Source organism: Callospermophilus lateralis, chromosome 13 (genome assembly GCF_048772815.1).
Source record: "Callospermophilus lateralis isolate mCalLat2 chromosome 13, mCalLat2.hap1, whole genome shotgun sequence".
Classification (NCBI taxonomy): domain Eukaryota; kingdom Metazoa; phylum Chordata; class Mammalia; order Rodentia; family Sciuridae; genus Callospermophilus; species Callospermophilus lateralis.
Genome location: NC_135317.1, coordinates 42,629,802 through 42,648,784, shown reverse-complemented (window position 1 = coordinate 42,648,784; position 18,983 = coordinate 42,629,802). Strand labels below are relative to the sequence as shown.

Sequence of the window (18,983 nt, the reverse complement as noted above, 5' to 3'; positions counted from 1 at the left end):
CATGTGGCTAACATCCCATGAAAATATCAAAGCCTCAAAAGCAGATGTGGTTTGGAGATAGGAGAGATGCTGCTACGACTTGAATTTGGCACTATATCTCAGCTGAGGTCCATGTACTTCTAAAAGGTTGGTCCCCAGGGTAACACTGTTTGGAGGTTCTATGTACTTCAAAGAGATGGGACCTAATGGGAAGTCCTGAGGTCTTTGGGACCCTGGACCCTTCTTGTCTCCCCACTTCCAAGCACATGGTTATGTGGTTTGCTCCACCACATCCTCCTCCACAATATACTATCTTCACTAGACACGCAAAGCAATGGGGCTACCTGAACTTGGACTATTAACTTCAGAACCATAGCCACGTAAATCTTAGTTCTTTCTTTTTGTGGTACTGGGGATTGAATCCAGAGCCTTGAGCAAACAAGGCAAGTGTGCCACTACTGAGCTACATCCTGATCCCAATATTAGCGCTTTAGTAACTGCCTAAAGTATTTCATTTGAGTAATATAATGCTAACTAGTATAAATAGAAAACATTTGCAACCTCCAACTTGCAAAAAAACATTGATTGGAATGTATTCCTCCAAAGGAAGTTCAGGCACTGGGAATACATGCAAATTAAAATTAAGGACACTCAAAACTGGAACAGCTATGATGGAAACACCAGGTGCTTCAGTATCAAGCAATACCATCTGATACTTTTCTTGTTTATGGCAGGAACTTAAGTGTCTAGATCTCACTTCATGATTCAGAATGAAACTGACTATAAGCTAAATTACCAAAAATTAAAAAAAGAAATAAATTCTTAAAGGTGAAATAAGGCCAAAGTATTTTTTAAGTGTGCAAAACCATGTGAATTTTTGATCAAAATAGTCAATGCTATGTCCTTGTCCTCACCTTTAAGAAAAACAGGTATCGCATATTCAATTTCCTTTTGTACTATATGTAACTTTGAGGAGGCTCAATAAAGATTCTGACTTTATTTTGGATTTATATTCCTGGGATGACGTGTAAACTCTAAAGATATCACATCCAGGTTTCAAATAAAATGTTTCTCAATAGAATGTTAAGATTTTAAAACTTTGAACACAAATTATAATATTTAAAGCACATGAAGGCAGGTTATATTCCTAAATGCGGCACAAAAATAGATGAGACTAGGTTATTAACAAATCAGGCTAGGTGAGCCTGGCACTCGAAGTAGGCCTATTGTTGTAATGATTATAACCACCACTGACTGAAAGTCCAAAAACTCAGTGTTCAATTTAAAGTCTTTTAATATGCAAAGCAGAAGGATAAAATTTATAGTTTTAGAGACCTCTAACAGGAAATACAAATGTTACAGCAGAGTAGTCTAAGATCTAGGTCTCAGCTGGATCTCCCTTGAAGCTAATGCCGCAGAAAATTAAACACAGCTATAGGTCTGTCACAGAGGGAACATGTGGTTTTAAAGAACTATCTCAGCTCATCCTTTGGGATTTTGATGGTTACTGTAACACTGGCAGCAATGCTTGGCTCACAAATAACCAAAAGATAGAGAATATTTTTCTCAATAGACAAGTGGTCAAGGATGTGAGTTTAAAACCAAAATTGTATTTTCAAATTTACCAACATGCAACTGGTACTATACACTAGAAAAATAAATACTATGCAGAGACCAGGAAGCCAAGGAGTTTTGAAAGAGGAAAGGGAGCAAAAAATTAAAATGAAGAATCACTTTTTACTAAATAAGCAAACAAGTAAGAAGCTATTTAAAAGCAGCATGCAATTGGATTCCATGTTATTTGTTAGTCTATTGTGTGCATATCAACAGCAAACTTTTTCTCACCCTCAGTAAAACAGAGTAGGCATTTTCTGGAGATGTTATGTGTATGAATTATCATTGGTAATCTCAGACATGATACTGAGAATGGAGCATCTTGACTTTTTGTATTCAAGCGCACATGGAACTAAGACAGGAGGTGGGCTGGTGGGAAAGGATGTGCAAAGTAATAGCTTACAGAAGCACTGTTTATATCACATCTTCTACCTCAAAAATAATATGTCCAATTCTAGTTTTGCATTGATGGGAATATTCAATATTTTAAAGAGCTGTCTTTTAACAAAAAATTAAAAATAACTTAGTTTTATTTGATTTTCACCTGAAAATGATAAATTTGACCAATCCAAGTATGAGGAAAAGAGCAATATCACAAAACCAAATATAATAAATGCTCCAGATTCTGTTCTGCTATGATAAAAAAAAAAATGCCCTGAAAATGCATCAAAATATTCATTTGCAAGCACACTTCTCTTTAAGCTAGACCTGAGGTTCTCACAAAAATGAGCCATGGAATCAACAAAGAAGCTTTAAGGAAATGTGTACATATTTCCTAAACTGGGTAATGGAATCTGTTCGTGTGTGTGTGTGTGTGTGTGTGTATGTGTTTCCCTCTCTTAAAAATCCATAGGTAATTCTAATGCATATTCAAATACAGCCATCAAGCTATTTAGTAAGAAAGAAGGTTCTGAAACAGAAATAGTACTGGTTCCTGCTTTGTTTTCTTCACACAAGTCTCTGAAGCCCCACCTCCAAAATGTTTGAACTTCTAATAATGCTTTATACTTCATAAGTACTTTATATTTTATTATTCATGAATTTATATGAAATAATTATCAATGACTCTTTAAAAATGTTCATCTCCTTGATCAAATAAGTCTACTCCAAGAATCTAGTCTAAGAAAATAGAGATGTCAACAGAAATTGATATATATAAGGATATCCTCTGAAGGGCATTTCTAAAGGTTACTTGTAAGAGCAAACAAAATTGGCAAAAATATAAATGTCAAACAAAAGAAAACCCACCAAATAAAGTTAATAAACATCAACTATAGGGGCTGGGGATGTGGCTCAAGCGGTAGCGTGCTCGCCTGGCATGCGTGCGGCCCGGGTTCGATCCTCAACACCACATACAAACAAAGATGTTGTGTCCGCCAAAAACTAAAAAATAAAATATTAAAATTTCTCTCTCTCTCTCCTCTCCCTCTCTCTCTCTCTCTCTTTAAAAAAAAAACATGAACTATAAAAAGCTCAGTACATGATAGAATACTATTCAACCTACCAATTTTTATGAGACATAGGAAAATTCTCTCAAAAAAAAAATAGGAAAATAAGCTGAAAGTCTAACCATATTGCTGGGTAATTCCTCATTGGCAGTTAAAGACTGCAAATATCTGTGTAGACTTACAGGGCTGTGTACCACAGAAGTGCTGAAGTTAGGACATCATAATGCCAACACCAGACTTCTTCAAGATTTTGAATGACATATTTGCTTCTCTTAACCTTTCATTACGTGGTAAACAAAAAGTGCAAATTTTATTATTACCAGAAAGAAAATTCACTGGGGAACCTTAAATGTACTATAAGAAATGTTTATAAAAATAATTTTCTAGTCCAGAGCACGTGTCTAACATGTGTGAGGCTACTGTGTTCAATCCCCAGCAGCACCAATTGTTTTTTCTAAATGTAGAGCCCACGTTTCTAATAGAAAAGAAAGAAAATATGACAGAGATATAATTAAGAAAGCATCTCTTCCAAGAGGGTGCAGGTATCAGGAGATATTGAAAAGACACCAAATACACCAAGCAACTAAAGCAAACAAAAATAATAAACCTGGGATAATAGAAGTATTCCAAGTTCTCTCATTGAGAAATTGGAAAAAGGAAAAAAAAAAAAAAAAAAAGAAGCTAGTAATGCCAATGCAATATGTTTTCTTTTTTCCTCTTTCCTTAATCAGGTAAGAATCTCTCTTGGAAAGTTGTCAACACAGTTTTTATGCTAAATCAACTTAGATTTATTTTTTTTTAAAGGAAGAGGATATGTAATTTACAAAAGCAACATCTGTCATTATTTAGGGGAAAGAAACAATGGCTTGTGACAAATGATCAGTAAAAATAACACACAGTCTTTATCCTTGGAACTTCCCTGTGAGCTGGTTCTGCTAAGTGCCTCATTATGTCTTTTTTGATGGGACAAATCAAAGGCTCCTCCACACTCGATTTGGCCTCTTCAGTCACTGTGACACTGACTAAGGAAGACCAAAAAGGTGACAAAATGATTCAAGTATTCACAGTGAATAAAATAATAAATCTTGGGCTGGGGCTCAGTGGTACAGCACTTACCTAGCATGTGTGAAGTACTAGGTTCAATTTTCAGCACCACATATAAATAAATTAATAAATAAAATAAAAGATCCATCTACAATTTAAAAAAAAATACTAAACTTTGTTTCCAAAGATGAAATATTAAGCACACATAAAATTTCAAATGAAAATACAGCTTTCCAGCAAGATATTTTCCACAAAATGAAAGGAAACAGCAGTGAGCAATGGAAAAGGTAGTCCACCCCAAAATACTGGAAACAGGAATCAGCAAATATCCCAGAGAACCTTAAGGATAGCAAACTACCTGGACTCTGTATCTTGCCCCCACATAAAAGCATGAGAAAGCTTATCAAATCCACAAGCCCATAGAACCCTTAGCCTCTCCAAGCTTGCAGCAGGCTTAGCATCATCATCCATCATCAAAGTGTGTTTATATCACCTTTCAATTTTTTTAGTGAAGTAAAATATTGTCACTGTTTCAACTAGAAAGATTCTACTTCTCATTTTGTGGGGTGGAGTCACAGGAGGGGGTTAGACACAATAGTTGTTCAAACATATCAGACTGGAACATTCCTGCTCATGAATAAGAAATTTTATTAGATGGGTGCATTGTTCTGGAATTATCTGTTGTGCTAACACAATGTGGAAGAACATAAACCACATAACAATGTAGACGAGTTCTACATTGAACATTCGAGAATGTTCACTGATTTTAACCATTAAGGATCAACAAATCACAAGACTATAAACATTTAACTAATTTATGTGTATGAAAACCTAAACCACTACCAATTGACGAGAATTTATAACATCTTCAAATTACCCAGCATAAGTAAGCTCTCATGGACTCTAAGAAATAAATATATTTAATGCTTTGTGCCTAATCAGCAAGTATGCTTTCCTCCAACCTCCTTTCTGAATATTAAGAAGATGGAAAGTCTTTTTATAACTGAAAATAAGTGTTATGGTTTGGATACGAAGTGTTCCCTAAAGACGCCTGTGTTGAAGGCTTGGTCCCCAGTGCAACAGTGTTCAGAGGCAGGGCTCTTGGGAGGTGATTAGAAGATGAGGACTCTGACCTCATCAGTGGATTAATCCAGTAATAGAATAATAATTTGACAGCATTATTTGGAGGTAGTGGAAACTGCAGGAGGCAGAGCCTACTTGGAGAAAATAGATCATGGAGGACATTCCTTGGAAGAATATATCTTTTCGCTATGCCCATCCCCTTCTCCTCTTTCTCAATCTCCCTCCCTCCTTTCTTCCCTCCCTTTCTACCTCTCTCTCACATACAGACACACAAAATTCACTGACATTAATACTGCTTGTTGCTGGGGTTTGTAGTCATCGATAATTTCATCTGGTTCATCTTGACTACTTCCCAGTGTTTTACAATGACAGACTCACATTACTTAAAGCACAACCAGTGAGGTGGATGTAGATAATTGAAAGTGAGCATCTAAACCCTCTTCTCACTTTCCTCTGCTCAGAAGCTGGAAGGCAAAGCTCTGTCTTTAGACTTTCCTGCAAGTGAGGGTCTGGACACAAACTGCACTCTACCTCCTCAGATTCTGAAGCATGAGATTTAATGGCAGTCATAAAAAGAAAGTTTCTTGGATAGCAGCTTTTCTAGGTCCAGTCTCCAGTTTTCCAAGTAAGGAAAGGCAATGTTAGCACACCTGGAGACAGCATGTAGACCAGAGGAGGGCTGAAGCCCTGCCTCTTCATAGAGGCAAGCCAAATGTGCATTGCTCCAGTTTTCAAAGTTCTTCAGGCCCAGCCTGAGTCATTGTCTGTGATCTGTCCAGTGTTTTGTCAAAAAAAAAAAAAAAAAAAACACAAATTGTAAGTATTAATTCCATGCATGATCAAAATGTTTTATGTTAAAAATTGGTCTGCACTTGTACACTATTGGGGGTATTGTAAATTAGCACAACCACTACATAAGTCAATATGGAGATTTCTCAAAGGACTAGGTATGGAACCACCATATGACATAGCTGTATCACTCATCAGTATTTACATTAAAGAACATGTATACATATGTATACAGCAGCACAATTCACAATAGTCAAACTATGCAACAAGCCTAGGGGTTCATCAACAGATGAATGGGTAAAGAAAATGTTTTACACACAATAAAGTTTTATTCAGCCATAAAGAAAAAAGAAATCATGTCATTTACAGGAAAATGAATGAAACTATACACCATTATGTTAAGCAAAATGAGCCAGACTCAGAAGGTCAAGGGTTCTAAGTTTTCTCTCATATGCGGAAGCTAAAGAGGAAAAGGGAAAAGAAAGGTGCCGGCAGGGATCTCATGAAAATCAAAGGGAGATCAGTAGAGAAGAGGGACAAGACAGGGAGCACGTGGGGAGCAATACTGGCCAAATTATGTTGTCATACTGTGTGCATGTACAAATATGAAGCAACAAATCCCATTATTACGTTCAACTGTCATGCATCAATTTAAAAAAAAATGTGGGAAGTGGAAAAAATTGGTCTGTTTGCTGTAACTGAAACTGCTCAAATATCAAAGATGTTGAATGAAAAAATAAATAAAACCATATTTACTATAATGTCATCTAAGCCGCATCCTTCAACTCATGAAAACAATATTGAAATTAATTTTTTAATATTGCAAACTTGACTTGTTTGTACATTTGTGAATCCCATGTAAATTGGATCTATTCTAAAAAAAAAAAAAAATTAGTATTTTGAAACCAATTCAGAAACTGGATTCCCCTTCTTTGGATAGTCAACTGCATGACATAGTCAGTTAAAATTTCAAGCTCATCTTAAAAAGAAAACAATTCAAAGTGGATCCTCACAGAATCTGTAAGAACAAAATATTTTGGGAGATTAACCTAAACAGTAAAATCCCTAACACAAAAAATCAGAAACTAAAGTACACATTATTTTTCCTAGAACATTCTTCTCAGTTTCAACTTATATATTCCAGGTGTTTTCTCTTTTCTTTTTTCTTTCTTTCTTTCTTTTTTTTTTTTTTTTACTTGAACTAATAGAAAAGAATCTGTTGAAATACAAAAGAAAATTAAAGGAAATATTTAATAGGTATTTTTACACAGATGTAAAGGATAAATTAAGCAAATCTCAAACTATATCCATTTTGATATTGATGTGATTAATATGATTTCCATATTTCTCACTACTATGTTAAATTACTGACAACATTGAAAAATATTTATTAAATCACTCAACAGATGTTCATGGAGCATCCATTCAAGAGATTCAGCAGTGAAGACAATAAACCTCTTAAACCTCACTGGGTAAACAAAAAGGCTACAGACATGCTTCTGTAGGAATAAAAAATAAACTTTTAATAGTAGACCACAGGGCTGGGGTTGTTGCTCACTGGTAGAGCACTTTCCTTACATGCATGAGGCACTAGGTTCAATTTTCAGCACCACAAAAAAAATAAGTAACTAAAATAAAGATATTGTGTCCATCTACAACTAAAAAAATATTTTTTTTAAAAAAAAGCAGAACGCATAGACTAAAGTATATTTATTTGGACTAAATAAATTAGGTCAAAGACTCAAATAAATTAGGTCAAGGAAGCAAATTACATTGACTGGACAGCTCACTTCCATCTAAAAGGGATATGGGGAAAAATGATCGATTCAGAATAAAGTACCATAAGTCCACTTTCATCCTTAAAATCCATAATGCTATAACTGTTTTAATGTACCTTATGAGCCAATGTGAATATTTCCTTATATGTGTCTAAAATGTCCTTGTAAGGACAAACTTATTAAAAACAAATAAAGGAGACACCTATGAAGAGCAATGGGGGTGACCAAAGGCAAAAAGAGGAAAAGGTCTTTACATGGTACACATTTCATGCTGAAATTTTTCCTTTTTCTATTCTTTAATTCTTATTTATTTTATATTATTTGGTACTGGGTATTGAACTCAGGGACACTTAACCAATGAGCTATATCCCTAACGCCCCATCCCATCCCACCTCACCCCACTTCCTCCTCCCCCCCCCCCCCGGTTTTTCAGACAGGAACTTGCTAAGTTGTTGAGACTGGCCTTAAACTTGCATTCCTCCTGCCTCCGTCTCCCCAGAAGCTGGGATTACAGGTATGCACCAAAGTACCCGGCCAAAACTTTTCCTTTTTAACCATAAGAACACAATGTCAAGGCAAAATACGGATACAAAGCTGGGGATGTAGCTCACTGGAAGAGCACTATCCTAAATAAAAAGTATATACTACACCTATCACTGAATTTTATCAGAAAATTCAAGCATGATACAAAATAGGTAGTCTGAACTTTGATGTGAAAGTCAATAATATAACCACAAATGGGCAGAGCAAGCAAGCCCTAGGAGCAAAAAGTCTACCCACAGGACACTTATCATGGAGACCAAGAAGACAAGAGATGCAAAGGTGACAGCAAAAAAAAGGAAGAGGTGGTTACCTTCCTGTCACAGGCTTTGGGACTACCAGCAGTGTTCTGCTTGAGGAAGCCAGCTGTTGTTGACCAGCGAGTAGGGTTCTTCCTTGAGGGCTCTTCAGAAGAAAAATTATTATCACTGACAGAAGTTGAGAGGCCAATTAAAGCTGGGTCACTGCTTCGTCGGACATGAAGAGGCATATCTAAAAACACAAATTAAAAAAAAGCATTATGATTAAAATGTGGATGCTGATGTCTAAAACTGTATGTTAGGATAAAGGTAATTAAATCTCAAAGATTGAAGAATAAAAGGTGGCTTCTTAAATAGCTCAGAATGCTCAATACAAATTCCACTGGTTCCTTTATTTTATTGATTTCTTTTATTTTTTTTATTTTTTTTTTTTTTTTGGTACCAGGGATGAAACCACTGAGCCAAAACCCCAGCCCTTTTTAGGAGTCTTGCTAAATTCTTAGGGTCTCACTAAGTTGCTCAGGCTGGCTTTGAACTTGCAGTCCTCCTGCCTCAGCCTCCTGAGTCACCACACCCGGCTCCCTTGTTCCTATAAAACAGCTTATGGTGAAGGAATTGTGATATGGAGGCGGCTCTGAGATCTGCCAGAATGTGTACCTGGGCTTCTCCATCATTATCTGTGTGGCTGTTGGTAGGATACCCCGCTCTCCTCTGCTTCTCATCTCTCTTTACTGTACTGAAAATGAAATACTATACTTTATCCTAAAGGTACTTCAAGGACTAAATGAGGTAACAGTGCCTGCATACCCAATAGAGAGGACCAACAATGATTATTGTTTTTATATATTTCTAAATAACATATTATATAAATTATTTAAAAAAACAAATCTAGGCAACTAAACAAACTGCATATAACCTACTTGTATCTCCTAAATAAAAAATACAAAGTCTAGACAATATTTAGCTATTCTATTGAAGAATTTTGTTGAATAAAATACTTTCTTTTTTTTTAATAGCATAGTATCAGACAGTATACAACACTGTAAACATACTTATTTACATAGTACTTTCAGGATTTTGTTTATCTTAAGGTAAACATACAGGAAATGTTTTCTACTGCTAACATACACAGTTACATGAATGATAGTATGTGAGCAACTGTATTCACATACAAGAGTTCACTTGTAACTGCTATAATAAAATCAAAAACAAATTCAGGCAAACATGTATTAGTAGCTCTGAGAAAATCTTGACAGATAGGATCACCGATAGAGCAGAGCAGGAACAGAACTACAAACAGGAGAGAGAAGAATAAAGCCAATGAGTCTGATGCAGGTAGAATCAGAGCCAAAAGTCCTATTTGTCATCTGAGTGAAATCACTCAAAAACATAATAAACACAAGACACAAAATTCACATTAAATTATGTTTCATCTATATCCAAAAAATAAAATACAAGTCCAGTATTTATTTTTTAAAAATGAACTAACAAAATAGTTTTAACGACAAAGCAGTAAGCTCATCATTTACTCTATGAAAAAACATCTTGGAAACATTGGTGTGGACACAAACAATGGTGTGGACAAAAAGATCCTTGAAGACCAGACTATATATATATATATATATATACACTTGTAGGTTACATTTCAGCCACTGTAAATCCAACAATGTCCAAATTAGAAATGATCAGAAAAAAACAGAAGCTATTTAAGAAGCCACCTTCTATTCTTCAATCTTTGAGATGTAATTACCTTCATCCTAACATATAGTTTTAGACATTAGCATCCACATTTTAAACATTTAACATTTGCTTCTACATCAAGAGGATTTGATAAAAATAGTATAGCCTAAGCAACATTACCAGGAAAAATGCATATCACTGAATTAAAAATTGTTGGTGGTTATCTTAATGTACTAGGAGAAATACACACATGAAAATTATAGAGGAAAGTTTTGGGGTTTTAAGTATGTCTGACCTATGACCACTGCTTATAATTTGCACCAAATTACATACGTACACCAATAAGAACTATATAGTCACTCTCAAAAAAATTCACAATCATATCATCTAAGAATCTGGGTGTGTTAATATTACAATACTCTTACAAGGAAAGTTCTCTGCTAGGAGGAAACAAAAATTATTCCCAGGATCACCAAATGAAATGTATAAGCTAAAAAGTAATCAAACAGGGCAGAGGACTAAAATATTCTGAATAATCACAATAGTTACTTAGCTATGCGCTCTGTTGTTTTCTAGTTATAGGGTTGTTATTCAGTTATTAAGCAACTCAGTACACTACTCTCCCTCCCCTTTCCCCTTCTTCTTTACTTCTGGTGTTTATGCCTAAAAGATGCACTATCAATTCACAAGAAAAGGCTTTTAAAAATGATAAAGAGAGAAATGCAAATCAAAACCACTCTAAGATTTCATCTCACTCCAGTCAGAATGGCAGCCATTATGCATACAAACAACAATAAGTGTTGACAAGGATGTGGGGGAAAAGATACACTCATATACTGCTGGTGGGACTGCAAATTAGTGCAGCCAATTTGGAAAGCAGTATGGAGATTCCTTGGAAAACTGGGAATAGAACCACGATTTGACCCAGCTGTCCCTCTCCTCGGACTATACCCAAAGGACTTAAAAACAGCACACTACAGGGACACAGCCACATCAATGTTTACAGCAGCACAATTCACAATAGTAAAATTCTTGAACCAACCTAGATGCTCTTCAGTAGATGACTGGATTAAAGAAAGTTGCATATAAACACAATGGAATATTATTCAGCAATAAAAGAGAATAAAGTCATGGTATTTGCAGGTAAATGAATGGAGTTAGAGTAAGAGAAGATAATGCTAAGTGAAGTTCGCCAATCCCACAAAACCAAATGCTGAATGTTTTCTTTGATATAAGGAGGCTGATTCATAGTGGGATAGGGAGCAGGAGCATGGGAGGAATAGACGAACTCTAGATAGGGCAGAGGGGTGGGAGGGGAAGGGAAAGGGTGTGGGGTAATTAATGATGGTGGAATGTGATGACCATTACTATCCAAAGTACATGTATGAAGACACGAATTGGTGTGAATACACTATGTATACAACCAGAGATATGAAAAATTGTGCTGTATATATGTAATAAGAATTATAATGCATTCTGCTGTCATATATAAATTGTAAAATTTACATAAAAAATGATACAGAGAACACTGGTTGCAGTAGTGCATACCTGTTATCCCAGTGACTAGGAGGCTGAGGCAGGAGGATCACAAGTTCAAAGCCAGCCTCAGCAACTTAGAAAGTCCCTGCCTCAAAAAAAAAAAAGAAAGAAAGAAAGAAAAGAAAAAAAATTTTAAAGGGACTGGGGATGTGGCTCAGTGGTTAAGCACCCCTGGGTTCAATCCCCAATATCAAAAAAGAAGTTAAAAAAAAAGGGAACAGACATAAGGACCACATAAAAATACATTCCAACCCCAAAATAAATTGAGGGGTTATACAATTTCATTGAACTTGGCCACAATAAAACAGCTTATTCCACTTGTGTTCGTAAATGTCTTTAGGAGAATACATTGCATACATGATTTCAATTAGATGAATAATGAGGACCATCTCATCCTCTAAGCAGGCATGAATTCTGTGTTAATCTGTTAATCTGAAATAGGCAAAAATAATTCTTATGTCTTCCCCTTTATAAATTTGTAACTTTCAAAAAAAAATTGTGGCTTGGGGAAAGAGGGGGTCTCAGAAAGGAGGGAAGTTAGAACAGAGGCAGCAGACCCTATGGGCTATTTCTGCCAGGTGGATGATGGGGCACAGTGCCAGGGCAGCATTTACATAAACTGTAATGGGAAGGATGCCCCAGGAGATATTCAATTATGCAGTCCTTTCTTTGAGTGCTTCATGCATTAAACCATGTTTTCATTTCAGTGAAACTGTTAAAAAAATTAATAAGAATATAGTCTGGGTCTTTTCTTTGCACTGTCTTGTAACTGAAACTCCTGTGCAATTTCAGGACCCACTCTTAGGTTTGTTTCCACTGTCAAATTCAGGAAGGTATCCTAGATTGATTGCCAAGCTGATTAGAAAGGACAGGACTCAATGAAAGAAGTAAACAGAGGAATGCCAAGAAACATCATAATGATGCTGGTACCTGGGGCTGCAAGAACTGAGTCATAAGCAGCCTAAGCCACTACACACAAAAAGACCCCAATGTTATGTTAAGTGAAAGAAACTAGGAACAGAAAGAGAAATGGCACAGGATCTCACTGATAGGTGGAAGCTAAGCAAGCCAGTCTCACTGAGGCAGAAAACAGAATAATGGGTACCAGAATCTGGGCCTGCAAATAGCCTTGGGGATATAGGGAGGCAGTGGCCCATGGCGGTAAGACACACTAGGGAAAGGCTGGTGAATGGGAGGAAAAGGAAGGGGGAAAGGGAGTAAAAAACATGGTGGAATGAGATGGACATCATTACCCTAAGTACATGAATGAAGGCATGAATGTTGTGAATATACTGTGTATACAACCAGAGGAATGAAAAATTGTGCTCTATATGTGTAATATAAATTGTAATGCATTCTGCTGTCATATAACAAATTGCAAAAAAAAATTTTAAAAAAGAATACTGTTACGTAAAAGGAATAAGTTCTACTGTTTGATAACATAGTAAGGTAGCTACAATTTATAATAATTCGTTATACATTTATAATAGCTAGAAGAAAGAATTTTGAACATTCTCAATACAAAGAACAACAACACCGTATTAGAACCAATTACCTGCAGGAATTTCAACTTTTTAAAAAAAATTTATTTAAATGAGTTTTCTGCATTAGTCACAATGGAAAAAATGTGATCAGCTTCACAGATAAGTAAGCTGGGGCTCAAAAAAAATGATCTCAGTGGCCCAGAGTCACAGAACAATTTTCCTAGCCAATATTCCAGGCTCCTGAGTCACTGTTCAGTCACAATACCAATCAAGAAGTTATTTCTATTATTCTGCAATGTATTAGAAAACAAAATTTCTAACCACCTATGAAGTAAATGCAAGTCTCCGGTTTTACAGTTGGAAAAAAATTTGTAGTTTTCAAAGCATAATTTCATGCACTGATTCAACTCAGTACCATTTCATCTTGAGGAGTTGAAGAAATAGTACATTAACTACATAAATAGATTGTCAGATAATGTAAAATAATAAAGCATGCCCAAAAAAGAACAGAACTAGATTAATGATTCTCAAACTTTTATCTCAGGACCTTTACGTACTGTAAACATTGAAGACCTCAAAAAGGTTTTGACTATGTAAGTTACAGCTAGTGGTACTGATCATTTTGTAAATAAAAATGAGAAAAATTGAGTATTTATTTATTCACTCATTTTAAAGTAACAATTATAAACCCATTACATATTAACATAAACAACATGAGTTTATAAAAACTATTTTACAAAACAAAGGCATATTTAATGGGGAGTATGCCACTGTTCTGCATTTTGGTTAATAGAAGACATCTGGAATCTTGTATCTGCTTTCACATTCAATCTGCTGCAGTATGGTACATCAGTAAAAATATAATTCACAAATATGTAGTAGAGGGAATAGTCATTTTAATACCTTTATATAATCATAAATATTCTTTGATATGAAAATGACAAAGAATAGTTTCTTAGAGGTCAGTTGCAATATGTATATGACCTTTTTGTTACATTAAAATCTACTTACCTGTCTCACACACTAACTAGATCATTTACTCATGAAAAATTCTGCAACATTATACATTTAGAAAATATTACCTATTGAGTTATGCCAATCTTCTAAATGTTGATATATTTATTTATACCAGAAAATCACAAATGCTAATATCTCTATCCCAATCTCATCAGAAGAGTGTTTAAGTATTGGGAAACTGTCACGCTCACAATGAAATACAGGTTTCCAAAATCTACTTTTCACTAGAAAGTTCTAATTTTATCTTTGGAAACAAAGAATGTTATTTGTTTCCTTTGTTCGACAGGCTCATGTCATTCATTTTCTAGAAATCTTCTGCCAGACCCTCTGTGCCTGAATAACCAGTTTTTCTGTCTTCCTTTCAAACAAGGCTCAGTACCAAAAAAAAAAAAAAAAAAAAAAAAAAATATTTCATGAGAAAAAAGCTACTCAAAATGCAACACAAACCAGCACAATAAATTCTTCAGGACAACTCCTGATCTTGCACTAGCCGCAGAAGTACTGGATGCCTACTTCCCACTTCATAACATAAAAGGCTAAAAACCTATGTACTCCAGGCTCATGTGGAGAACCATTTCTGTTGTTTCATCAAGAACACTGAATGGACATTTTTTCTTTGTTGAACTGTGAGTGTGGGGGCGTGAATATTGCATTTGCTGCCACTGTCTTTATTGGTACCAAGCAGCCTGCAATTTACCACTCAGAGTCTGGGCAACACTGGTGCAGATATGAACCCAATCAATAACAGAGAGAGGTTCTCTCCCCCCCCCACTCCCACCCCACCCCACCCCACCTGACCCCCGCTAAGGATTGAATCAAAGGCCTTGTGCATGTTAGGCAAGTGCTCTAACACCAAGTTATACTATACTCCTGGACCCGAGAACATGTTTTAATGATACTCTAAAAAACAGCTTTGCCCTCAAAGCCTCACTGAAGTGATTTCCATGATCTCTAATGGCCCACAGGACACATTAAGAACTGCTGTCCTAAACTTGTGATCCAGGCACATCATCAGTTCACCTCTCCAGGCCTTAATCCTAATTTATAAAATCAAGAGGCTGCACTGACAGGTTTAGTAGATGCCTTTAATGTTAAAAATGTGCATTTCCATGTATGTTTATACACTCCTCACCAGGACCATCCACCAAGCATCATCTTAACAGAACAAACAATTTGTGAACAATATATTTGAAAAAAATTTAAAAAGCATTTTGAAGCAGTACCAGCAGCCATTATCAAATATCCCTAGAGGTTAAAATATCATTAGCAATGGAGGAGAATAAAAATACACAGGAGGGGGTATGGGGGTAGAGAAGATGGTGGAATGAGAAGGACATCATTAGTACATGTATGAAGACATGAATTGTTTGAATCTACTTTGTGTACAATCAGAGACTTAAAAAATTGTGCTCTATGTGTATATGAATTGAATTGCATCCTTCTGTCATATATAACTAATTAGAATAAGTAAATACTTTTTAAAAAGTATTTTTTAATGACAGTTTTAAAGGGGGAGCAAGTTATGATTTTTGAAACTTGCATGTACAATCAGATGTAGAAGAAGCCAATATAAAATGTCCATCTCTGCATCTAACATGGGCCTTTTTAACGTCCAGAGCAGAATAAAAGCCAATTCACACAGCATGTGGGTTAGGCATGGAGGATATCTGAGAAGTTTTAATTACTGTTTAATACTTAATATGACCCTAAATAATTATCATGAGTAGATGCATAAGACCATGAATGATTCATTTAAGTAGAACTATATATCAGAGATAATTATAGGGGATATCTGGTCTACACTTCAGATTACAATGAAGCTGTATTTTACCTATGATGGATGAAAATCAACACTCAGCCTTTAATTTTTTTTAAGTGGTTCTGTTCATTTTACTAAACTTTAAGCATAAAATGCCTTTTATTACAAAAAAAAAAATACAGAAGATTTGTAGGAAGGGCAAAGAAGCAGCCACAAACAGCATGTGGTCTTTAGACAAGCTGAATCTGATTTTAAGGAAAGAGCTGACTATGAACATCTTATCAACAAATTAAATTAAAAAACACAACTGTCTGATTCATCTGCAAGGGTTTCCACCTCTCACCGTCCTGAAAAATTACAATATTGCATAAAGAATGAAATTTTGCTGTGGCCTCAGAGGAATAAAATACAAATACAACATTCTCCCCTGTGATTTGCTAGATGATTCTGGGCCCTGTGGACTGTTTCAACATTACTAATAATCTGATGTCATTTGTGTCCGTTACAGTAATTAGAAATAATAGAAGCTTCTCACTTAAGGCAATTTGGTCATTATTATTGAAATTCTTCAACCACAATTTTAGGGAAATTAATGCATTTAAAAATATGATAATAAAACTTTCTAACCTTGCAATCTTCTGATTTATTTAATATATAGATGTTCAAAGTATATCTTCTGAAATATTAAAAAGAAAATTCAAAGATGAAGATCTTCAATAATTAAGCTGCTGGATGAAGCTCAGAGGGACCGGTGCAATGTCACTGGGCCTGGGACAACAGTGGATGCTGTTTGATGTCTACACAGCTTTGAAGAGTGGATAAAACAGCAATAAACCCTCATCACAAGATTTGAAATTCTCTGTAGCACTAATGCACCGTAAATATTGATTTGTCTTTCTAGATAACATGCTTTTTAAATAAGTGGAAGAAAGGGTAAATCTAATAATGAATTAGAGCAAATACTGAAAAGCAGACATATACATTTTTATCTGTTAAATATGCTACCCCTACTGACCATTGTCTGGCCCAATGCTTCTCTTCTTTCATACTTCAGGTGATTTTTAAATTACTTAAGCACTCAAGGCAATGAACAAACCTTTTCCAAGAAGATAGGCATAAGCCGTCAAGGTGTTTAATCAAATCTAAAAATAATATGCAGTTACACGTGTTCGATTAGAACTTATGGTGCAAACAGCATAATTACTCTTCATGCAAATTTAAGACTGTCTACCCCATCTTCAGGGCAATTATACATTTCCTGAAGACACATCTCACCATGGGAAGAACCAAGTTATTAAAACACGTCATGGGGATTAAAACCTGTCATCAGGATTATAAAACTGGCCTTCCAATATATGTTGTCCCTTAAAAGTATTTGACTGACTTGAGTACATTCCTTGGAAGAAATCTGTGGCAGCCTTGGTAGGAAATAATCTTTGAAAAGCAATGAATGAGGGCTGGAAATGAAGCTCAATGGTAAAAAGCTTGCTCAGCATGTATGAGACCCTAAGTTCCATCCCAGCATTTGGGGGTGGGGGGAGGATAAAAGTAAGGAAAAAAGAAAAAAGCAACAATGGAGAATAACAAAATGAGTTTTATCACCCTATTATTGATTTTTCTTATGAGCAAGCAATAAATAGAGAACACTATGGTTAGAAGGTGCCTTGGAGATAAACTGATAAGTCACCTTTACAGATGAGTACACCAAGGCCTAGATAAATAGCTTAGGGGCTGGGTCAAAGGTGACTCTGTTTCAGGGTGTCCTAGTTGCATCTGGCACCCTTGTTAATTGATTCCTTGTCCAGTACAATTTGGATTAGATCACAGTGCTTTCCAGGAAGAACAGATGTTACCAATTGACAAGATGCCGCCCCTCCACTAGAGATAACAGGTGGTGGCTCATGAAGTTTAAAGCACATTTTTATACATAAGAGGATAGTTTCAGTGATTCCACTAAGCCTGGACACATATAAGGAGGTGAAAGTAAGTGAAGAAGAAAAAATAGAAACAAGTTTTCTAATGTCATATTGATGCTTGGGGGCAGGGGGGACGGATTTTTTTGAGACATACTAAACTTGTAGCATTAAGATTCTAATTTTGAAATTAACAATATAACCACCTTCACAAATTAACAATATAACCACCTTCACATTGTTAAAGAGTGGGGTGTAGTGGCACACACCTGTAATCTCAGCTACAAATAATTTATTTGATTACAAATAAAAATGGGGAAACCTAAATAAGATCAGTGGCTTCTATCAATATTAATATTGGGGCTGTGATTAAATACTACCATTTCTCAAAATCCTAACATTAAATGAAACGTAAAAAAAAAAAATTCTCTGAGTAATTTCTTACAACAGCTTATAAACATGTGATATTTATTTTAAATTAAAAAAAAAAACAAAGAGTTAAAGATAAAAATCCCACGTGAGAACTTAATCATGAAGAGCTGCAGCAGTCTAAACTTCAGGTTGCTTTCTAACACTGTTTTCTGTACTATTTTTCTCATAGACCAATGCTCAGCCCCTACACAGAGTGGTGCCTGGCAGCCTTCCCACACTGATAGCTCCCTCACCAAGTTTCAGCATGGGAGGACCCAGCCTTCCCAACACAGAACACCTGTTGTCAAGAACCTAAGTATCCTTCACAGCCACTTCAGTGAACAGTGTGACCTGTGCCCTACAGATGAGATCTAGTGTTATCATGCCAGCAGCCACAAGCTGGCCAACTCAGAAAGGAGTGAGTGAAGAAAGTTTAATGGAAGGATTGTTTATAAATCAATGGCAGGACTAAGGACAGACATCAGGGATAAATCCCCTCCATTCACAGAAGGCAAGGGGAGCTGTGACTTTCCCTGGAGGTTCACAACTGCCCACAAACCACAGCCAGGGGTGGAGCCCAGCAATGAGAACTGCCTTTCTCCCTCCACTCTCCCTCAGTGCCCTCTGCTGGTGCATTCCCTGGCC

General features: G+C 35.9%; 1 protein-coding gene across 19 annotated transcripts in view; it reads right to left on the bottom strand.

Moving 5' to 3' along the window:
- Pard3 (par-3 family cell polarity regulator) overlaps positions 1–18,983 on the bottom strand; it is a 666,792-nt gene that overhangs the window by 351,247 nt on the left and 296,562 nt on the right. For all 19 annotated transcript variants that reach the window (XM_076832338.1, XM_076832348.1, XM_076832341.1 and 16 more), the window contains exon 4: positions 8,589–8,767. In XM_076832338.1, the coding sequence (XP_076688453.1) occupies positions 8,589–8,767 (179 nt within the window). The remainder of the gene's footprint in view (positions 1–8,588; positions 8,768–18,983) is intronic.